The sequence below is a fragment of the Panthera onca genome, chromosome C1 (genome assembly GCF_046562875.1).
Source record: "Panthera onca isolate mPanOnc1 chromosome C1, mPanOnc1 haplotype 2, whole genome shotgun sequence".
NCBI classification, from domain to species: Eukaryota; Metazoa; Chordata; class Mammalia; order Carnivora; family Felidae; genus Panthera; species Panthera onca.
In genome coordinates this window covers 178,906,179-178,930,168 of record NC_138346.1, presented here as the reverse complement: position 1 = coordinate 178,930,168, position 23,990 = coordinate 178,906,179, and the positions used below count along the sequence as shown (strand labels likewise).

The window sequence follows — 23,990 nt, the reverse complement described above, 5'->3', positions numbered from 1 at the left end:
ATGACTGGAGGCTCTGTTCTACTCTTGTTTGACTGGGTCATATATCTTTCTTCCTCCTGGGACCAGAGAGCCAGCCCTGGCATGTCCTTTTCATGGTGACAGCAGGAGGACAAGAGAGTAATCTGCAGCATGTAAAGCCTTGTGAGACTTCAGCTGTTGACCAAAGCAAGTTATATTGCAAACTTGGAATCAAGGGATAGGGAAATACATTCCACTTCTTTTGTTGTAGGAAACTGCAAAGTCAGACCTCAAAGGACATTTAAGAGGGAAAAAGAATTAAGTATATTAGTGTATTCATTCATAAGCTATAAATAAACAGATGAAATATGAAGTCTTTGCTTAAATTTCTAGTATGGGAGAGATATTAACACATGAAAAAAATGAAGATAATTTCAGGTAATTATTAGTCTTGTGAAGAAAAAAAACAAGGGTGGGATGAGGAAGGCAAACTTAGGGCAGTCAGTGATGGCTTCTATACTTACATAACCAGGTGGCATCTTGGATATCTGCTTGTATATTTAATAGACATCTCAATTTAACATGTTCAAATGCAAACTCTTCTCTTCTCCCATAATTTTAAACTTGTTCCTCCTCTAGTTTTCCTCATCTCAGTAAGTGGCACTTCCATTTATTCAGATGTTCAAGGCAGAAACATGAGTCATCTTTGACACTTCTCCCTTCTTATTCTTCTTATTCCAGTCCCTCCAGTCCCATTATGTCCTATCATTTCTACCTGCAGACTCTAAAACAAAGACTCCAGACTCCTTCCAGTTCCTTTTATTACCACAGCTCTTAACCCTAGACCAGAGTTTTTCAAACTGTGGGTTGTGACCTGCTAGGAAATGATGGGATCAGCTTAGCGGGTTGAACCCAGCATTTTTTAAAAATCAAAAATTTGTCATTGATGGGTATTATAACTCAATACAGAGAAGTACACAAAACATAAATATACAGGTGGTGCATGGGTGGCTCAGTTGCTTAAGCAACTTGATTTTGGCTCAGGTCCTAATCTCACAGTTGTGAAATCAGACCCCAAGTTGGGCTCTGTGTTGAGTGTGCAGCCTGCTTGGGATTCTCTCTTTTTCCTCTCTCTGTCCCTCCCCTGCTCATTCTCTCCCCCCACTCTCAAAAATAAATAAATAAACTTAAAATTCAGTTGGTTGAATGTCTGACTCTTGATTTTGGCTCAGGTCTTGATCCTAGGGTTGTGGAATCAAGTCCTTCAGACTCTGTGATCCTGCTTGAGATTCTCTCTCTCCCTCTCCCTCTCCCTCTCCCCCTCCCTCTCCCCCTCCCCTGTCTGCACACACACATACTCTCTCTCTCAAAATAAATAAACATTTAAAAAAAGATAAAGATAAGTTTTCTTCTACCTTGGGTCCCTTCTGAAACAGCTGAGGGACAACATTCTTAAGCTTCTTGATTCTTTGAGAGGATTTGTGAGGCACAACCTTTTTTTCTTTAGAGGGCTTTTTGTCTGTTTGAACTATATTCTGAGGCGTCACTTTTGATATTTCTGAGATCATAGCAAAAGATTTGTCATAGCTTGGGCTTCATCCTTGTACCATTTTTTATAAGCAGTGCCCTGGATTTGATCTTTGCTCAAAGACTGTTACTTAATTTTAGCATCTTTTCCCTCTTTGAGAGGCTTGAACTTTCAATGTCATCAGGTCCTGAATTCTTTTTAACAGCCCTTTCTTCAGTATAGCAGTATAGATTTTTACTATAAATAGCAAGAAGAAATCATGTGGCACCTTCAATATTTTGTTATTATCTGATTTTCACATAACTGCAGATAATAGTGTTACTATAGTGTCAGCAAGCATTGCAGCAAGGATCTCCTTTCCTCTGTTCCTCAGTAAGGTTTTTATCATTTTGTAAACCCTCACCAACAGCATCCTCACAGGATCTGGAGGCTTCTACTAATAGTTTCTTTAAGGCACTTTATTTAGGCTTTCACTAGCAGTTTCCTTAAAACCCACTTCCTTGTTTCAAAGCCATTCATGTATTTTACATTTTTGTTTAGTGTAACCTCAGTTCCAGTATATTAGTCTGCTTGGGTGCCGTAACAAAATACCGTAGATTGGGTGGCTCAAACAACAAAAATTAATTTCTCACAGTTCTGGAGGCTGGGAAGTCCGAGATCAAGGTACAAGATAGATTTTATTCTGAGGCCTCTTGGTTTGTAGGTGGCTGCCCTTCCATGTGTACTCACCTGACCTCTTCTTTTGTGCAGGTGCAAAGAGAGAGAATGAGAATGAGAATGAGAGAGAGAGAGAGAGAATGAGACAGAGAGAGAAGGAAACATCTTTCTCTTCTTCTTGAGTATTGTTTTTCTTTTTTCTTTTTCTTTTTTACATTTATTTATTTTTGAGAGACAGAGAGACAGAGCACAAGTGGGGATGGGCAGAGAGAGAAAGAGACAGAATCCGAAGCAGGCTTCAGGCTCTGAGCTGTCAGCACAGAGCCTGACGCGGGGCTCAAACTCACAAACCATGAGATCGTGACCTGAGCCGAAGTTGGACGCTCAACCAACTGAGCCACCCAGGAGCCCCTTAAGAGTATTGTAAGGGCACTAATCTGTCATGGGGACCTCACTCTCATGACCTCACTACCCCAATTACCTCCCAGTAGTCCTGTTTCCAAATACTATCACATTGGGGTTTAGGGCTTCAACATATGATTTTTGTCAGGGACACAGTCTGTAGCATTTAGGTACTAAAATATGTATTCATTATTTGTTATTGTAAAACAATGAGACTCTGTATTTTAAAAAATAATTTCTTGTTGTTTTCATTCCCATTGTCCTGGCCTTCTTTCATTGTCTTCAGTAAACCAAACTGTTTTCTGCCTCAGAGTCTCATATTCCCTTTGGCTACAGTGCTATTTACTCCATTCTTTCAAGATTGGCTGTCCTCATCCATTAGGTCTTAAAAAAATCCTGTCTCATATCTCCAACACTTTCCAAAGGTATCTCCACTTGGATGTCTATAATAGGCATTTCAACTTTAATAGGTCTAAAACTGAAGTCCTAATTCTTTCTCTGAACTCCCCCCTTTTCCTCTGTTCCTCCTGAAGATTTCCCCTTTCAATACATGCTAACTCCATCTTTCTAGGACATTTGGCCAAAAACCATGGGGCTGTTCTTGAGTCTGCTTGAACTTGACAGTATGAGTATATTGGCAAACCTTTTCACTCATTTCTCAGTAAACATCTCTCACCCTTTCTACCACTTCTACTGTAGTGCAGGTCACCCTAATTTCTCATCTGGATTATAGGAGTCCTGTTTTGGTTTTGGTTTTTTGCCTCTTCTTGTGTATCTCTGCAGTCAGTTCTTTACATTATAGCCAGAGCAGTGTTGTTGTGTTGTTGTTGTTGTTTTTGTGGTTTGTTTGTTTTTTGTTTTTTAATTCAAGAATCGCCATTCAAATCAGTATTTAATTTTATTGACGTGTATGAGACCAAGTGTCCCTTGCTGTCACATGAGTATAGCAAACAGGTATAGTTAAGAAACAACTTTATTTTGAGCAGGGCGAGTGACAACACGGCACTTAACAGCTGTATCCTATATCAGCTATATCAGCACTTAACAGTCTAAACCCTGCTTCAGTGCAGTGTGTTTAAAATATAAGCCAGATGAGTTCACTCCTCTGCTCAAACTCTCCATATGTTCTCATCATACTCAGATTGAAGCTTAGACGTCTTATTGTGGCCTACAAACTTCTGCACCATCTGATCCCCCACCCTCATTAGTGTTCTGACCTCATCTGTTACCATTTTTTCTTTCACCACTCTACTCCAGCCACATTATCCTTTCTGTTTTTGAAAACAGTGAACACATTCCTGCTTGAGGCAGGGCCTTGCTGTTTCCACTTCTGGAATGCTTTACCCTAAGATATCATTGGTGCTAGCTCCTTTATTTCCATCAGGTCTTTGCTTAAAAGTTGTCATCTGCTTCTTTGATCACCCTCTTTCCTGGAACTCCCTATCCTCTGTGTCTCCTCTTGAATTATTTTATATAACACTTATAAAACCTGGCATATATATTTTTTCTTACTGATTGTCTCCTCCAACTAGCATCTAAGTTCCATAAGGCCATCACTTTTGTTTTATTCCCTGTTCATTTCTTGTTACCTAGAACAGTGCCTGGCACAAAGCAGGTATTCTATAATTAATTATTCTCCAAAGAAAGACTGTCCTTGGCCATTCAAATTGAAGCAGGTCCCTCCTATTATTCTCATTCATAGATAGCCCCCAATTGCTTTCCTTCATAGCATCTAGCACTATTTATATTCATATATATATAAACGTGTGTGTGTTTGTGTGTGTGTAGTTTTACTTGTTTAATTTTTGTCTTCCTCATTATTTTGTAAACTCCATGAAAGCAGGATCCGTGTCTGTTTTGTTTACTTTCAATATATCCAGCCTAGCACAGTGCTTGGCATGTAATCTAGATAGAAGAACGTTGTTGTTTTTTTCCCCTTTCTCTTCTACAGTCCCTACCATATGTAAATAATAAATATTTGTGTGTTTTTTCTTTTAAAGGACATGTTTATTCAGTGTCATGATTAAAAAACCCTTTGTTGGAATGCTTTACACTTTCCACAGAACAGAAACTAAAATAATCTGTTGTACAGGTCACAAATACAGTCCTCGAGTTTTTTGACCATACACATGAGTATTGTCTAAAACATGTCTTCTTTGTAGCAGCTAAGTCCTGCCACCACTATGCGTGGCTGAGTTCACAAATCTATTGTAACCTGTAGGTTCCCTGTCACTTCTCTGGCTCTCCTCTCCTGCTAAGCTTTGTTTCCTTGCAGTAATTAAAACCTTCTGCCACTGCCATAGCTACTGCTGCTGCTGGAACCGCCATAGCCACCTTGGTTTTGTGGTTTGGCAAAGTGGCCTCCACCACCATATGGGCCAGAGCTTCTGGCTCCAAAATTTCCTCCTTTCATGGGTCCAAAATTTGAAGATTGCTTGTTGTAATTGCCAAAATCATTATAGCTTCCACCACCTCCAGAGTTGCTTCCATCGTTACCAAATCTATTATAGCCATACCCACTGACACCATATCTACCACCACCTTGACTGCCACCGAAGCCACCTCACCCACTGAAGTTTCCTCCGCAGCCAAGTTTGTCATTCCCATCAAAACCACCTCTATGACCACCACTGAAGTTTCCAGAACCACTTCGACCTCTTTGGCTGGAGGAAGCACTAGCCATCTCTTGCTTAGATAAAGCTTTCCTTACTTTACAGTTGTGCCCTTTCACAGTATGGTATTTTTGAATGACAGTCTCTCTTTTTTTTTTTTTTTTTAATTTTTAACGTTTATTTATTTTTTAGACAGAGAGAGACAGAGCATGAACGGGGGAGGGTCACAGAGAGAAGGAGACACAGAATCTGAAACAGGCTCCAGGCTCTGCGCTGTCAGCACAGAGCCTGACGCGGGGCTGGAACTCACAGACCGCGATATCATGACCTGAGCCAAAGTCAGACGCCTAACCGACTGAGCCACCCAAGCGCCCCTGAATGACAGTCTTGTCTACAGAGTCATGACAGTCAAATGTTACAAAAGAAAAGCCTCTCTTTTTGCCATTGCCTCGGTCAGTCGTGATTTCAATCCCTCCAATTTTCTCATACTATTCAATCTCTTAGATGATGTTCTTCAGTATTTTCTTTAATGCCATTGACAAAAATCTTTTTCACAGTTAAGTGGGCACCAGGTCTTTGAGAATTGTCTCTCGACACAGCCCTCTTTGGTTCTACAACTCTTCCATTCACTTTGTGTGGCCTTGCATTCATGGCTGCATCCACCTTTTCCACAGTGGCATAGGTGACAAACCCAAAGCCTCTGGAGCACTTGGTGTTTGGATCTCTCGTTACCACACAGTCTGTAAGCATTCCACATTGCTCAGAATGGCTCCTCAGACTCTCATTGGTTATTTCAAAGCTCAGACCTCCGATGAAAAGCTTCCGCAGCTGTTCAGGCTCTTTGGGAGACTCTGACTTAGACATGATGGCAGTGCGAGGGGAGACTTTAATGATGCTTACTCAGCAGCATCTGTGTGCAGAAAGGACTCAATAAATACTTGTTGAATGAGTAAATGAATGAATGAATGAATGACTTTCCATACTTATATTATCTTATTCAATTCTCACAACAATCCATTACGGCAGATGTTATTATCCCATTAAGTAAGATGCTGGCTGATGGCCTCAGGATCTTTTATATATATAAAAGATATGTAATATAAAATTTTTTATAATTATATATATATAGTATAATATATATAATTTTGTTGTGTTCATAAAGCATCCATCAGTTGTTTTCTTGAGGTTTTTTTTTTTTCTTTCAGGAATGGGTATTGAATTTTGTTAAAGGCTTTTTCTAGCCTCTGTTAATTGCACTTAGGTCTATTGTTAGAATATTTTATTACTGGATTCCTGGTATTGAACCAACTTTGCGTATCTCGAATGAATGCCAGTTGGTTGTGAGGTATTGACTTTTTTTTAATGTGGGGTTAGATTCTGTCACTATTTTATTTTATATAGTACTTTCAAATCAACATTTGTAAGTGATTTTATGTTAATTTCATACTTGCTTTATAAAAAGAAATAGGAAGCCTCTCCTTACTTTTAATGCTTTGATACACTTTATGGAGCATGGAGATTACCTAATCTTTGTAGGTTTGATAGAATTCCCTGTGAACTCATCTTGGCCTGTTTTTTTTTTGTTTTGTTTTTTGTTTTTTTTTCCTTTTTGGTAGTTGCTTGGTTTCCTTATGTTTAAATATTCTATCTTCACTGAGGTTATTTTGGGTAGTTTATGTATCTCTAGGAAATTATTCATTTCATTTAGATTTCCAAATCTTTGTATTGAAGTCTGAAAAGTAGTCTTTTGCAATTTTACAATTTTTTCTATTTCAATGATATTTCCCTCTTGTTATTTTTTATGTTTGTATATTCATGCTTTGCCCTTTTTTTTAAAAATGTTTATTTATTTTTGAGAGACAGAGTGTGAGCAGGGGAGGGGCAGAGAGAAAGAGAGAGACACAGAATCCGAAGCAGGCTCCAGGCTCTGAGCTACCAGCACAGAGCCCAATGTGGGGCTCGAGCTCACAAACCACGAGATCATGACCTGAGCTGAAGTCAGATGCTTAACTAACTGAGCCATCCAGGCACCCCGTTGCTTTCTCCTTTTTAAAATTAAATTAGGTAGTTGTCTATTTTGTTAATTTTTTTTTTAATTTGAGAGAGAGAGAGAGAGATTGAGAGAGCCTGCATATGAGCAGGGGAGAGGGGCATAGGGAGAGAGAGAGAGATTCTTAGCAGGCTCTATGCTCATGGCGCCCAATATAGGGCTCCATCCTGCAACCCTGGAATCATGACCTGCGCTGAAATCAAGAGTCAGACGTTCAACTTACTGAGCCACCCAGGTGCCCTTATTTTGTTAAATTTTTCAAAATAACAGGATCTTGATTGATTATGTCTACTCTTTTTATTTTTTCCGCAATTAATTTCTGCTTTTATCTTCTTTGTGCTTTCTTTTGGTTTACTTTGGTTGTTGTTTTTCTAGTTTTTGAGTTGGGAATTTAATTCATTTTCTTTTTTTAATGACAGCTTTATTGAGATATAATTCACATACCATAAAATTCACCCTTTTAAAGTATACAATTCAGTGATTTTTAATATATTCAGAGTTTTGCAACTATTACCACTTTCTAGTTTCAGAACATTTTCATCACTCCAGTCCCACCGAACATTTTCATGACTCTAGTCCCACCAATGGTCACTCCTTCCATTTTTTGGGTGATTCCAGTTGTTACAGTGGTCTTTGCCATGTTGAACTCAAATCTCTCTCCCTATAGTTTCCATCCATGGTCTTGTTTCTGTCTTCTGAGGCTCACAGGAGGTGAACCTCTTTCTATAGCTCTTCAAATATCTGAAACCTGCCAGACCTTGTGCTTAACTTCCTTTTAACTGTTTCTCACTTAACTGTGTAACTGTTCTCATTTGACTTGTTTCATAATTCATCATCACAAGTCTAATTGCGGATACTGGGATCACATGTAAGCATTTATGGTAGTTGCGTCACACTATTAAATCATATTGAACTTGTAGTCAAACAGAACCTCAGGGCATTTCTCATAGTTGCTGCTCCTTTTCCCAGATTGTTTTGGGGATCCAGGAATAGAATTGGTCATTTAATTTGAATATATTCTGATCCATCCCATTAATAAGCTTTGTTGAATCTATTTGGATTCAATATTATAGCAGTCCTTCCCACATTCAGGCTTGGTGAACATGCCTTTAATTTTCTAATCCAATTTTTGGTAGACATATTAGCCAGAGCATGGCTGAGGTTAGAGGTTAGCACTAGAGACTTTTCTGCAGGTTAACCTATATTAGCCAATGTTGGTGGTTTCCCAATATGTGTTCTGTGGGACAGTAACCTGATAAGATTCTCTATTTCATGGGTCAGATAAGTTGGGAGATGCTTCAGATTCTTTAACCCCCTTTTGGACAGTCATGATACACATATAATAATAGTAAAGGCTCTGAATGTCTTGCCATAAAGAAACCTGTTTCACTTTGTTTAACCCAGTATTATCTAAACCTATTTGACAGAATCCTCATTTTTTAAAGTAACATCATTGTGCTCCCCCCAAACAAAAACCAAAACCCACAGTATAGTATTTCCTTACCTTGTCCCAAAAGATGTCCTAAAAAATTTAATTGTCTTGCTGATAATCAGATACTATGTTTCATTTGATCTACCAGTCAAACCAATGAAAACAGGTATTAATCTTCTATGGCTTGTTCCTACTGAACCCATATTGGCTGCCACCTGATTATCACTCTTCTTTGTATGAGATCACTAGTGTGGATTCTGCCTTCTTCCTTTTTTATTAGAATTGAGACAAGATTTGCTCAATTATATGTATGTCATTTCTGCTCTGAAGATCATCCTCCTGACAGAGATGATAGAGATGAAACAGAAATGGGGGCTCTTCATTTTCCTGTGCCATCATCTATTAACATAACATTATCAGATGCTGTCAGTGTTCCTTTTCCTTCCTTGGCCTTTCTGGCTCTCAAGCAGGATTCAAAACCTATCTTATGCTGCTTTGTCTTTTTTAAAGTAGTAAAAATTTTTTGCGTATTTAACTTCCTTAATACTTGCTTTCGTTTTTCTGACACTAATCTTTAAATTTTCTGTTAAAGAATTTAAAAACATACATATTTCTTGTTAGGCTATAACTTTTCTTTTTTTTAAAACTTTAAAACATATTTATTTATTTATTTTTGAGTGAGAGAGAGCATGAGCGGGGAAGGAACAGAGAGAGGGAGACAGAGAATCCCAAGCAGGCTCCGAACTGTCAGCACAGAGCCTGATGTGGGGCTCAAGCTCACAAACTATGAGATCAAAACCAAGAGTCATATGCTTAACCAACTGAGCCACCCAGGTACCCCTAGGTTATAACTTTTCTAAAGACTCTTCTGCCTATTCATAAGGAAGGAGAAGGATCAGGTCCTGGAGGGTGTGGGTTGTAAAATTCACTTAGCCCAGGGGCATTGGGATACTTTGGCAAACTCCTTAAAAAATTGCTGGCAGTGCTTTCCTGCCCTATATCCACTGTGAATCCCAGGCTGTATATTCTGGTTTTTGAAACTGGACTCTTATTTATACTAGATAGAATTAGCCAGTTTGAACTATTTTCATATTCAGTGCTTTTCATATTCATATTCATGTGCTTATTAGTGGATTCAATTCATTAAATATACACAAGTTTAATTAAATATTTATGTGAGGGATCAGTTGTTGACATGATCAATATTGACAATCTGTGCAAGGGAAAATGCAGAAATATTTGGCAGGACACTGTGTACCATTGCAACATTTAATAAGCAATATGAAAGCACTTACTTGTTTTCTCTACAGGAACAAAGGTTGAACATTTTGCAAAAATTGGATGGAAAAATCATAAACATTCAGTTAATAACCCGTAAGTATTTCAGAAATATGAAATTGTAAAAATCTGAGTTATCCTGCTATGTAATATACAACTTTATACTTAAAAAGTAAAGGGGAAGACCTCAAAGATATTAACTAGAATGTTTTATTATTTTTCTTATAAAAGGCCTGTACCCAGGTAAACTTTTAACTACAGTTTTAGCTTTGGGTTTGTTTATATTTAGAATGTCATTTATTTAAGCTTAAGAAAGAATGTGAATGATTGCTGATAAAGTTTTAGTGAATTTTCATTGCTTATATGATATAATAGAAACTCCTTCATATGAGATAATAAGCTTGTTATAATTTGGCCCACTCTACCTTGCCAGTCTTATTTCCTACTACTTTCTGGTTATTTACAGTCTCTAGCTTCACCAGATCACTTGTTTTTTCCCAAGTGTAGTATACAGTACTCACTTCTGTGTTTTTACTTAGGCTGTTAACTCTCCCTGGAATATCCTTTTGTCTTTCTTTTGTTTGGTGAATATCTATTTACCCATCAAGCCCCAACCCAAATGTCATTCCTTCTCTAAACACCTTCTTAAAGCTTCCTGGGCATAATTTTTTTTTTCTCATGAGTTTCATTGCACTGTCTGTATACCTCTATTATAACACATCACCCTATCCCACTTAGTTATTTATAAGTCTTTTCTTTGATCATGATGGTCCTTGAGCAGAGATTCTGTCTTATCTTGTATCGTCAGCATCTAGCAGGGTACTGGAACATAGTATATGTTCAATAAAACTTTGCTGTTACTGAATAGTAGAGTTGGTATATGTGCTGCCGAAGCAAGCACCTGTATAGTAGAGTTTGAATAAGTAGTCTTAAGCCCATGAAGATGATCTAGAGCAAATTCTTTGTCCTTAGAACTTGGAGAACCATGCAAATATCCTTTTTATTTCCTAAGTAGTAAGGAACTATACCAATACATTGAGGAATTGACAACACTGCAGTTTCTTGGCTTTGAGGCTTCAAGGAGTAGCTCTTAACTTTCTCTAGAGAATCAAAGTCTTTCTCTTACTTAACACCCTGCCTAACCAGGCATCAATTATCCACTCATTATGGCATTCTTCTAAAGGGAATTCATTCACTCAACAAATATGTATTCAGCGGCCTACTGTGTGCAACACACCTTTAGCTGCTAGTGATACAGCAGTGAACAAGATAGATAAGTTCCTTGTCCCCAGTGGCCTTCCATTTCATATTGTAAGTTCTCAATTATGTTGAATAGGCAAATGTTATTTCTGGATGTCAGTTTCATCATGTAAAACTCTTTGAAACAGCCAAGAATAGCCTTCTAGGTTTTGCTCAGAAATTTCAGATGCCAACTTCTTGCACTAGGTTTTCCTTGGCTAGGAAAGAAAGAGAATCCTGTGTTTGCTCACTAGTTGTTATAGATACCCGCTTACATATTTCTAAGAAGGTTGAATTATAAAACTCTTCTCAAGTGTTTCCTCACAAATTATAAGAATACTTAAAGGCAGTGAGAATCTGTGATAAGTAGTGTCGAATTAGGGATAGTTCATGCCACTTGAGCCCTCAGACCTGTGTCTATAACTTACTCCTAGTTGTCTCTACTTAGATGCTTCATAAGTGCCTCAGAGTCAACATGGCCATACAGAATTGATCATTTTTTCTCAACCCTATTTTTACTTTAGTATTCTTCATGAATGACATCAATATATACCTAATAATAGAAAACCAGAAGTCATTCTTAACTCTGCTTTCTTCCTCAGTGTCCCATATGAATTGCAGATGAGTTGAGGATGAACGGAATGCTGCGTCCTTACTGTCTCTTGAACTCATCCCTTCTTTCTGTCTTTAACTTCCAATTCCCTACTCTAGGCCCTTAGCATTTCTTGCCTTAATTATTGCTCTCATCTCTTAGTTTAGTTGCTTTTGATAATGCCCTTTACCATCCCTTTTGTGTACCATAGCCTTCTTGTTTAAATACAAGTCTGATTGTTACACTCCAGCTTAATATCCTTTAATAGTTCCTCAATGTTTTTAGTGTAAAATGTAAATACCATACACTGGCCTTTCATGAGCTGATCTTTGTTTATTTCTCTTGCTCCATCTTTGTCACCTTGTGACTACATTTCCTCCCAAACTTCATGCCCTAGCTTCAGTGAGCTACTTTAACTCAAGAGGCTTTGTGTATCCTGATTCTTTTGCCAGTATAATTCTCTGTCTCCTCCTTCCTCTTATTTGCTAACCCCAGAGGGAAAGCTCCCTCTGGTATCTGGGTCTGATGCTCATCCTGTGTGCTTTCGTGGCACTCTGTATAACGTTTCTGTCGTGGTATTTATCATATTGTATTTGTTTGCCAGAGATTCATACTGAGTTCCTTGAGGGTAAGGACTATGCCCATGTCCCACATGCCTACCACAGGATCTGGCACAAATTAGGTGTTTTATGGAAGTTGGTGATGATCAAAGTTAACTTTAGAAGAAAAGGTACAGATACTAGTATGCAGATCTAAGTTACATGGGCTTTATTTCTAAACATTTGAATTGCTGTTCATTTCCATACCAGTTGAAGTTTGCTTATAGACTTTTGTTTTAATTCCTGGGGTCTGCATCAACTCGGGTGGTTAGTGCCAGAATTGATTGCAGTATACCCAGTTGGTGCCAGATCAGTTGGGGGTTAAAATGTAATACCACCACCACCACCACCACCACCTAGAGAATTATTAAATACTAGTTCCTTAAGAGCAAAACTGGTAGGGTCTCCAGGCCACCTGTACTTCTGACCAACTGACTATAAATACAGGGGTTTCCATGACCTCTCAGGTTTGATAATTCATTAGAGTTCCTCACAGAATTCAGGAAAGTGCTATACTTATGATTACAGTATTATTATAAAGTATACAGCTCAGGAACAGCCAAATAAAGAGGCACATAAGGCAAAGTCTGAGAGGGTTCCTAAAGCAGAGCTTCTGTACCTTCTCCCCATGGAGTCAGGACACATTACCCTCCTAGTATATGAAGGTACTCACCACCAGGAAGCTTCAGCAAGCTTCAGTGTCCAGAGTGTTTACTGGGGCTTTATGCAGATGTACTTGATTAAATCATTGACACAAGATTGAACTCAATCTCCTGCCCCTCCCTTCTCCTTAGGGGTCAAACTGGCTCAAAAGTCCTAACCCCTATATTCACACAGTTGGTGTTTCTGGTGACCAGCCCCCTCTCCCCATACAGTTAACAGGGAGCCCACTGTAAGTCACCATATTAGCATAACAAAGACACTCCTGTCACTCAGGAAATTGCACAGGTTTTAGAAGCTCCATGCTAGGAAGCCAGGATGAAGATTAAACACATTTTTATTTTACAACATATTGTATTTTGGAGTTCAGATTTTTAAAAAATTCAGTTCAAACAACTTACTTATTAAAGGTTGAAACTTCAAGCTGTATTACAAAGCTGTAGTCATCAACACAGTATGGTACTGGCACAAGAACAGACACATAGATCAGTGGAACAGAATAGAGAACCCAGAAATGGACCCACAAACTTATGGCCAACTATCTTTGACAAAGCAGGAAAGAATACCCAATGGAAAAAAGACAGTATCTTCAGCAAATGGTGTTGGGAAAAGTGGACAGCGACATGCAGAATGAACCTGGACCACTTTCTTATACCATACACAAAAATAAACTCAAAATGGATGAAAGACCTAAACGTAAGACAGGAAGTCATCAAAATCTTAGAGGGGAAAATAGGTAACAACCTCTTTGACCTCAGCCACAGCAACTTCTTACTTGACATGTCTCCAGAGGCAAGAGAAATAAAAGCAAAAATGAACTATTGGGACCTCATCAGGATAAAAAGCTTCTGCACAGCGAAGGAAACAATCAACAAAACTCAAAGGCAACCAACAGAATGGGAAAAGATATTTGCAAATGACATATCAGATAAAGGGTTAGTATCCAAAATCTATAAAGAACTTATCAAACTCCACACCGAAAAAACAAATAATCCAGAAAAGGAATGGGCAAAAGACATGAATAGACACTTTTCCAAAGAAGACGTCCAGATGGCTAAGAGACACATGCAAACATGCTCAACATCACTCATCATCAGGGAAATACAAATCAAAACCACAATGAGATACCACCTCACACCTGTCAGAATGACAAAAATTAACAACTCAGGCAACAACAGATGTTGACGAAGATGCAGAGAAAGAGGATCTCTTTTGCACTGCTGGTGGGAAAGCAAACTGGTGCGGCCACTCTGGAACACAGTATGAAGGTTCCTCAAAAAATTAAAAATAGAACTACCCTATGACCCAGCAATTGCACTAAGTATTTATCCGAAGGAAAGACGAGTGCTGGTCCAAAGGGGCACATGCACCCCAATGTGTATAGCAGCACTATCAACAATAGCCAAAGTATGGAAAGAGCCCAAATGTCCATCAATGGATGAATGGATAAAGATGTGGTATATATATACAATGGATTTGGCGATCAAAAAGAATGAAATCTTGCCATTTGTAACAATGTGGATGGAACTAGAGTGTATTATGCTAAGCGAAATAAGTCAGTCAGAGAAAGACAAATATCCTATGATTTCACTCATGTGTGGAATTTAAGATACAAAACAGATGAACATAAGGGAAGGGAAGCAAAAATGTTATAAAAACAGAGAAGGGAGACAAGCCATAAGAGACTCTTAAATACAGAGAACAAACTGAGGGTTGCTGGCAGGGGGTTGGGTCGGGGGAAGGGCTAAAGGGGTGAGGGGCATTAAGGAGGACACTTGTTGGGATGAGCACTGGGTGTTACATGTAAATGATGAATCATTAAATTCTATTCCTGAATGTATTATTACACTATATGTTAACTAACTTGGATTTAAGTTAAAAATAAATAAAAATTAAAATATAAAAGAAAATCTTATATTAATAGAACAGTCAAAATATATTAAATGAAGATGCCTATAGTATTAGCAGTTTTAGTGTAGCGCTTATTATATTACTCATAATAACCATAATAAAAAGTTAATATTTATTGAAAAAAAAAGGTTGAAACTCTTCATAAAAGCCTATCTTTTGTTTGTAAAAATAATATTTACATATTATTCTTTGACTTCTGGATCAGAACATTTTCAACAAAAATTAAAACTGCTACTTCGTATTCTGTAACTACTTATTTTGTATTTAGGAATTCCCAGTTCCAAAAGGAATACAGTTTAGACGAAGTGATGAAATCTCGAGAAATTTTTGATTATTTGACTGTCTTACAATGTTGGTAAGAAAACCACATTTTAATATTTAATAGAAGTAACTGCTCCATCTGGGTATATCTGTAACTGTATCTGCTTGCATAGAGCTCCTACTAATGGAGTCCTCACTCTGGCGTGCCCTTACTTCCTATTCCTTTTTTTTTTTTTTTTTTTTTTTTTTGAGAGCGAGAGAGAGAGAGAGAGTGAGAACGTGCACATGTAGGAGCAGAGGGAGAGAGAAAGAGAGAATCTTTTTTTTTTTTTTTAAATTTTTTTTTTCAGCGTTTTTTATTTATTTTTGGGACAGAGAGAGACAGAGCATGAACGGGGGAGGGGCAGAGAGAGAGGGAGACACAGAATCGGAAACAGGCTCCAGGCTCTGAGCCATCAGCCCAGAGCCTGACGCGGGGCTCGAACTCACGGACTGCGAGATCGTGACCTGGCTGAAGTCGGACGCTTAACCGACTGCGCCACCCAGGCGCCCCGAGAAAGAGAGAATCTTAAGCAGGTTCCACGTTCAGCACTGAGCCTGAGCTCAGCATAGAGCCTGAAGTGGGGCTTGAAGTGGGGCTCAGTCCCACGATCGTGAGATCATGACTTGAGCTGAAATCAAGAGTCAGATGCTTAACTGACTGAGCCACCCAGGGGCCCCTTTACTTCCTATTCCTATCTGGAAACAGACTGTCTTTTCTCTTGGAAAATTATGTACTTCATTTCCTTCATTCTTGAGCTCTACCTACTTTTTAAAAATTGTATTTTATTCATTTAAATGTGGCTTAGGAGGCCAGTAGAGTCCAGAGTTTCTCCCTTGAGCATTTTGTTTTCTCTACTGTATGCTTCTATCTTAGGAAATGTTTCTCAGTTATAGTAGCTAAGAGTAAACATAAAATAGGAAAAATGAAAACAAGAAAAAAATAGCTCTAATAATAATAATAGTTGCATCTTGAAAATTGCTTGACAATATCTGTTTCCCAGAAGGTTGAATTGGTACTGTATAGCTCCTGCTTATCACCTGGAAGACCCTGGTAGTATGCAATTGAACAAATGGGGTCAGCTTTTATCTGTTGCAATATGAAGGTCTGCCCATTTATAAAGTCCAGCTGAACTCAGAGAAGTCTTCTTGTGTTTGCCACTTTCCTTCACAGCTTTGCTATAAGGAAAAAATCTATTTTGAGGAGATCTCTTAACTAAACCCCACCTTCTGGTTTGGACTTTCTGGTATTTCCTATTCTCTCCTTTCCAAGTTTCAAAAGGATTCCAAGACTGATTATTTGGAGATAACAATGTTAGAGCTAGTTAGGCCCATGGTAGATTTTTATTGTACTATAATAGGAAAAACCTTGTTGACTCCTCAGAAGTCACCAGAAGATGCCTTATGCATCTGCAAAGGTAAATTCAGGATTCTTTGCATTAAGAATGTTTTGGGAGAGACCCTTACAGACCAAGCAGTGGCTGATAGTGTTTAAATTCTTGATAGAGATTCAGTTCTCAGGTGGGAAGCATGTATAATTTTTAACTGTAGATTTCACAAAGAAGACAGTGCAATGACCAGCAAGCATAATCAGCTTTTCTTTCCACATAGAAAGAACTGTTGGTCTGAAATCCTAAGGTAGAGGTGCACTGGGTGTAAATGATTATTTTTACCTCCTCTTAGTCCCACTTCAGATGGTGCTGCAGCGGCAGTTTTGGCTAGTGAAACATTTGTCCAGAAATATGGCCTAGAATCCAAAGCTGTGGAAATTGTGGCACAAGAGATGGTAACTGATTTTCCAAGCTCATTTGAAGAAAAAAGCATTATTAAAATGGTATGTCTGAGATTCTATTTTATTTATCAATCGAGGGCTTTCTGTTTTAAAATTTCAAGGTGACCTCGTGTTGTCATTAGCTCTGGAAGTTATTTACTTGAAAAAAATCAGTCCAGAATATTTAATATTATAATCCATCCTTAAGAATCTGTTAAGGGAAAATAACTGATGAGAACATATGCTTCTTGTGATAGAGCCATAAATGCACTTTTAATTAACTAGATATACTATTTTGGTGGGGTTGTTTTTTTTTTTTTTTTTTTGAGTTGACTGGATATGCCCAGAACTCCTTTCTTACAGAGTTAAGGGGAAGACAAGGATATTTTCAGGGAACTTTCTTGACCTTAGCACTTTAAAAATCTTGATTAAAGATTGAGTAAATGTGGAAGAAGTTAAAAAATGACAATTCAGACCTAGAGTTAGTTGAATATTTGAAGATATACACATACATATTTAAAAATGTACCCGTGCACGTATACACAAATGTATAACAATGATAAGGTAATTAGAGTTTACAAAATGATTTTACAGCAATGCTTTGAATTTGAAAATGTCTCAATAACTTGCCCAAGATCACGAAGCTGGGATGTGGTTGAGGTGGAACTTCTCAGGTTTTCTGTGTAATACATTTACACCACAATTTTATGACTTGGAGAGTTTGCTTGTTATTGTCTGAGACCAAAGGGGTGTTAAGAGCATGGGTTTGGAAAAATGTTATCCTATATGATTTTTTAGAAGAAGATTGTTTGTTTTCACATAGAAATTCCTTATATTTTTAGTGTATCTGAATCATAATGATCTATTGCTCAATCTCTTCAAACTATTTACCACAACAACACATTGTGGTTTGACTGAGTTTTTATAACTGTGCAAGATATGGCCTAAGGAATTTTAAGTCCTTTTTATATATTTATTTAAAATTCTGTTTGTTTGTTTTTTTCGGGCACCTGGGTGGCACAGCATCCAACTTTGGCTCAGGTCATGATCTCACAGTTCATGAGTTTGAGTCCTGCGTCAGGCTCTGTGCTGACAGCTTAGAGCCTGGAGCCTGCTTTGGATTCTGTGTCTCCCTTTCTCTCTGCCCCTCCCCTGCTTGCACTCTGTTTCTCTTTCTCTCAAACATAAATAAACGTTTTTTTAAATTCTGTTTTTTTTCTTATATTTTTTTAAGTTTATTTATTTATTTTGAGAGAGAGAGTGAGAGAGAGCAGGGGAGGGGCAGAGAGGGAGAGACAGAATCCCAAACAGGCTCCATGCTCTTGGTGAGGAGCCCTGATGTGGGGCTCGAACTCACAAATCATGAGATCATGTCCTGAGCCAAGATCAAGAGTTGGATGCTTAACTGACTGAGCCACCCAGGTGCCCCTAAAATTCTGTTTTTTATACTATACAATTTAATATGTACATTCTCCATCCTGAATATTCTTTTATTTAGACTTTCTATGTAATAGAGAATCATTCTAAGATTTGATTATTAATCTCAACTGAGATTTTAATTTGTATAGTCAATTTTCAACTGTAAAGGTTATACATGTTAATCTCTCAGAAATCTTATATAAAAGTCCCAGTTTTGATGCCCTTAACTTACTTATATGTGGTTTTGGTTTTAGGTTGGCTTTGATATGAGCAAAGAAGCTGCTAGAAAGTGCTATGAGAAATCTGGCCTGAGACCAAGTGATATTGATGTCATAGAACTTCATGATTGCTTTTCTGTCAATGAACTCCTTACTTATGAAGCACTGGGACTCTGTCCAGAAGGTAATATCTTTGGTGAGATGCAGATTAACTTAGTAAAGTCACTGAGGACATTTCAGTTTTGCCATTAAAAAAAGGAATTCACTAATTGCCTTTCCTTTCATGTTGACTCTGCCATACTGTGCAAAGTAAATGTAAGCTATCCCAATACTGGACTTTTTAGAGCATGTAGTCTTGGATATTACCACCACTGAGGTAATAGGTTATACAAATAATTTGTATTATGTGTATCAGAGGAACTTAGAATGAACTGTTAAGTAAAAAAAAAAAAAAAAAAAAAAAAAAAGGATAAACATTACATACGTACTTCCAAATATTTCATATTGTATTTTTTTTTTTTCCCAGAGAGGGAGCATGAGCTGGGGGAGAGGGGTAGAGGGAGAGAGAGAGAGTATCTTAAGCAGGCAACACGGTCAGTGTAGAGCTGGACATGGGGCTGGAGCCCATTACCCTGGGATCATAACCTCAGCCGAAATCAAGAGTTGGGCACCTCAACTGACTGACCCACCCAGGTGCCCCTTGGTTTTTTTTTTTTAAGTTTATTTATTTATTTTGAGCGAGAGCGTGCCCATGCATGAGAGCTGGGAAGGGGCAGAGAGGGAGGGAGAGAGAGAATCGCAAGCAGGCTCTATGCTAATGTGGAGACCAGTGCAGGGCTTGATCCCACGAACTCTGAGATTCTGACTCGAGCCGAGATCAAGAGTTGGATGCTTAACTGACTAAGCCACCCACGTGCCCCCATATTGTGTTTGAATAAAGACTTGCAGAAAGGAAAATGCGAAAACTAGTTGGTGAGATCTGGAGGATTTTTTTTCTTTTCTTTTATAAAAAGGTTGTATTATTTTTCATTACCATAAGCAGTGTATGAGAGTTTGAGTTGCTTCACATCCTCACCAATATTGATATGGTCAGTTTTAAATGTTTTAGCCACTGAAAAGAGTATGTGATGTCCTGCAGCATTCAGATAAGAAAAAGAAATAAACGGCATCCAGATTGGTAAGGAAGAAGTAAAACTGTCACTATTTGCAAATGACATGATGCTATATATAGAAGACTCTAAAGACTCCACTAAAAAAACTATTAGAACTAATAAGTAAACTCAAGAAAGTTGCATGATAGAAAATGAGCATACAGAGATCTCTTGCATTTCTATACACTAATAATGAAGTAGCAGAAAGAGAAATTAGGGAAACAATTCCATTTACAATTATACCAAAAAGAATAAAGCACCTAGGAATAAATTTAACCAAGGAGGTGAAAGTGTTTTATACTCTGAAAATTATAAGACATAGAGGAAAGAAACTGAAGATGACACAAACAAATAAAGAGATATACCATGCTTATGGATTGGAAGAATGAATATTGTGAAAATATCCATAAGAATATTCCCAGAGGAATCTATAGATTCAATGTAATCCCTATTAAGATACCAATAGTATCTTTCATAGAACTAGAACAGATACTTCATTTTTTTTAATGTTTATTTTTATTTTTGAGAGAGAGAGAGAGAGCACAAGGTGGGAAGGGACAGAGAAAGAGGGACAGAGGGTCCAAAGCAGGCTTCTTGCTGACAGTGTCAAGCCCAATGTGGGGCCTGAACTCACGAACCTCGAGATCATGACCTGAGCTGAAGTCAGACGCTCAACCAACTGAGCCACCAAGGTGTACCTAGAACAGATCATTCTAAAATTTGTATAGAACTATAAAGGGCCTCAAATAGCCAAAGCAATCTTGAGAAAGAAGAATAATAGCTGGAGGTATCCCAATCTCTGATTTCAAGATATACTACAAAACTGTAGTAATCAAAATGGCATGACACTGGCATAAAAATAGGCACATAGATCACTGGAAGAGGAGAGCCCAGAAATAAACCCACTTCTTGTATGGTCAATTAATCTACAACTAAGGAGGCAAGAATATACAATGGGAAAAGACAGTCTCTTCAGTAAATAGTGCTAGGAAAACTGGACAGCTACATTAGACCACTTTCTTACACCATACACAAAAATAAACTCAAAATGGATTAAAGACCTAAAGTTCAGACCTGAAACCATAAAACTTTTAAAAGAAAACATAGGTGGTAATCTCTTGGACACATTAACCTTAGCAACATTTTATTTTTTTTTATAAATTTTTTTTTTAACGTTTATTTATTTTTGAGACAGAGCATGAACGGGGGAGGGGCAGAGAGAGAGGGAGACATAGAATCTGAAGCAGGCTCCAGGCTCTGAGCCATCAGCCCAGAGCCTGACGCGGGGCTCAAACTCACGGACCACGATCGTGTCCTGAGTTGAAGTCGGACGCTTAACCGCTTAACCGACTGAGCCACCCAGGCGCCCAAACCTTAGCAACATTTTAATGGATATGTCTCCTCAGGCAAGGGAAACAAAAGCCACAATAAACTTTTGGGACTACACCAAAATAAAAAGCTTTTACACAGCAAAGGAAGCTATCAACAAAACAAAAAGGCAACTTCCTGAATGGGAGAAGATATTTGCAAATGATGTATCTGATAATGAGTTAATGTCCAACATATATAAAGAATTTATACAAGTCAACATGAAAAAACCCAAATAATCTGATTAAAAAGTGGGTAGAGGACCTGAATAGGCATTTTTCCAGAGAAGACATACAGATGGCCAACAGACACATGAAAAAGATTGTGAACATCACTCGTCATCAGAGAAATGCATATCAAAGCCGCAATGAGATACCACTTCACATCAGTCACAATACCGAATATCAAAAAGACAAGAAATAAGTGTTGGCAAGGATGTAGAGAAAAGAGAACACTTATGCGCAGTTGATGGGAATATAAATTGTTATAATCACTGTGGAGAACAGTATGGAAGTTCCTCGGAAAATTTAAAAAAATGCACCTGGGTGCTTCAGTTGTTAAGCATCTGACTTCAGCTCAGGTCATGATCTCACAGTTTATGAGTTTGAGTCCCACATTGGGTGAGCTTGAGCCCCGCATTGGGTGAGCACTAGCCATGCTTTGGGTGAACAGGAGCCCTGCTTTGAGTGAGCCCCGCTTCTCTCTCTCTCTCTCTCTCTTTCTTCCCTTTCTCCCTCTCTCTGCCCCTCCTGGGATTCTCTCTCGCGCTCTCTCTCTCTCTGCCTCTTGTTCACTTGTGCCCTCTCTCTCTCTCTCTCTCTCTCAAAAATAAATAAATAAAAAATAGAAACATCATGCAATCCAGTAACCCACTACTAGGTATTTACCCAAAGAAAGCAAAAACACTAATTTGAAAAGATATATGCACCCCTATGTTTATTGCAGCATTATTTACCACAGCCACAATATTGGAGCAACCCAAGTGTCCATCAGTAGATGACTGGATAAAGATGGGGTGTGTGTGTGTGTGTGTGTATGTGTGTGTGTGTGTATATATACACACACACACATATATATATATATACACACACACACACACATATACGTACATATGTATACATGTATACATATATATACATATACACACACACACACATATATATACATATATATATGTATCTATATATACATATATATTTACAATGGAATATTACTTGGCCATAAAAAAGAATGAGATCTTGCCATTTGTGACAACATGGATAGATGTAGAGGGTATTATGCTAAGTAAAATAAGTCAGACAGAGAAAGTCTAGTTTTCTTCTCGTCTTGGTTTTGGCATTAGAGTTACGTTGGCCTCATAAAACAAATTGACCATTCTATATTTTCTGTAACCATTCTATATTTTCTGACAAAGTTTGTGTAACCTAAAGAATTTACCAGTGTAATCAAGTAGTTTTAAGTTTTCTTTTTGGGAAAGTTGTTGATAAAAAAATTTAATAGATATGGGGCTCTTCAGATTTTCTGTGTCTTCCAGTGTCTATCAATTTTTGTAAGTTGTATTTTTAAAGAAATTTACCCATTTCATTTAAGTTGTCAAATTTATTGTCTGAACTTGTGTGAAGTATTCTCATATTATTCTTTTTTTTTTGTTTATTTATTTAGAGAGAGAAAGTGTGAGAGAAAGCAACCATGAGTGGGGAGGGGCAGAGAGAGAGAGAGAGAGAGAGAGAGAGAGAGAGAGAGAATCCCAAGCAGCTCCATGCTGTCAGCACAGAGCCTGACTTGGGGCTCTATCCCACAAACTGTGAGATCATGACCTAAGCTGAACTCAAGAGTCAGATGCTTAATCATTTTAAACATTTAAAAAAATTTTGAACTGAATAATTATGAAATATATCAAATTTTGTAGAAGGTAGCTAAAATACTGCTTAGAGGAAAATGTGCAACTTTAAATACTTACATTTGAAAAGGAGAAAGATCTAAAATAAATGACCTAAGTTTCTCTTGTAAGAAACTTAAAGAAAGCCAAAGTAAACCCAAAGTTAAAGAAAGTTAAAATTGAAGAGCCAAAATCAATGGAATGGAAAAAACAGACAATAAAGGAAATTAACAAAGCCAAAGCTGAATCTTCATAAAGCTCAACAAAACTGACAAACCTCTACCTAGATAGATCAAGAAAAAAGAAGAACACCAATCTCCAATACAAGGAATAAAAAAGAAGTTATCACTATAGATCCTATAGACATTAAAAGAATAATAGGAGAGGGACACCTGGGTGGCTCAGTTGGTTAAGTGTCCAACTCTTGATTTCGGCTCAGGTCATGATCTCGCATTTCGTGAGATTGAGCCCCACATTGGGCTCTGTGCTGACACCATGGAACCTGCTTGGGATTCTCTCTCCCTCTCTCTCTGCCCCTCCCTCCCTCAAAATAAATAAATAAACATTAAAAAAATTTAATATCCAGGTATTTAGAATTTTCCTGGATATATTACTGTTAATTGCTTTCTAATTAATTGTGCTATAGTAAGAGAATACACTTTGATTTTGATCCTTTCAAATTTATGATTTTTATTTTATGGCTCAACATGTGGTATATATTGGTGAATTTATCTATCATTGCACTTGGAAATTATGCAGATTCTGCAGTTATCAGATGTAATGTTCTAAACATATCAATTAAATTGAGATGATTGATAGGATTTTTCAGATCTATGTCTCTAATGATTTATTTGTTTTGCTGTTATCATTTGCTGAGAGGGGTGTTAAGATCTCCTACATAAATTGTGGAATGGTCTCTCTCCCTTCTAGTTCTATCAATTTTTGCTTTATTTTGCAAGCACAAGC

General features: G+C 37.8%; 1 protein-coding gene and 1 pseudogene across 1 annotated transcript in view; one reads left to right on the top strand and one right to left on the bottom strand.

Annotated features, from left to right (window-relative positions):
* Nucleotides 1–23,990, top strand: part of SCP2 (sterol carrier protein 2) — a 125,993-nt gene that overhangs the window by 30,337 nt on the left and 71,666 nt on the right. The window contains exons 6-9 of the mRNA XM_060626276.3: nucleotides 9,950–10,013; nucleotides 15,187–15,273; nucleotides 16,902–17,052; nucleotides 18,663–18,810. Coding sequence (XP_060482259.1) covers nucleotides 9,950–10,013; nucleotides 15,187–15,273; nucleotides 16,902–17,052; nucleotides 18,663–18,810 — 450 coding nt within the window. The remainder of the gene's footprint in view (nucleotides 1–9,949; nucleotides 10,014–15,186; nucleotides 15,274–16,901; nucleotides 17,053–18,662; nucleotides 18,811–23,990) is intronic.
* On the bottom strand, nucleotides 4,704–6,021 carry LOC132673565 (heterogeneous nuclear ribonucleoprotein A1-like; annotated as a pseudogene).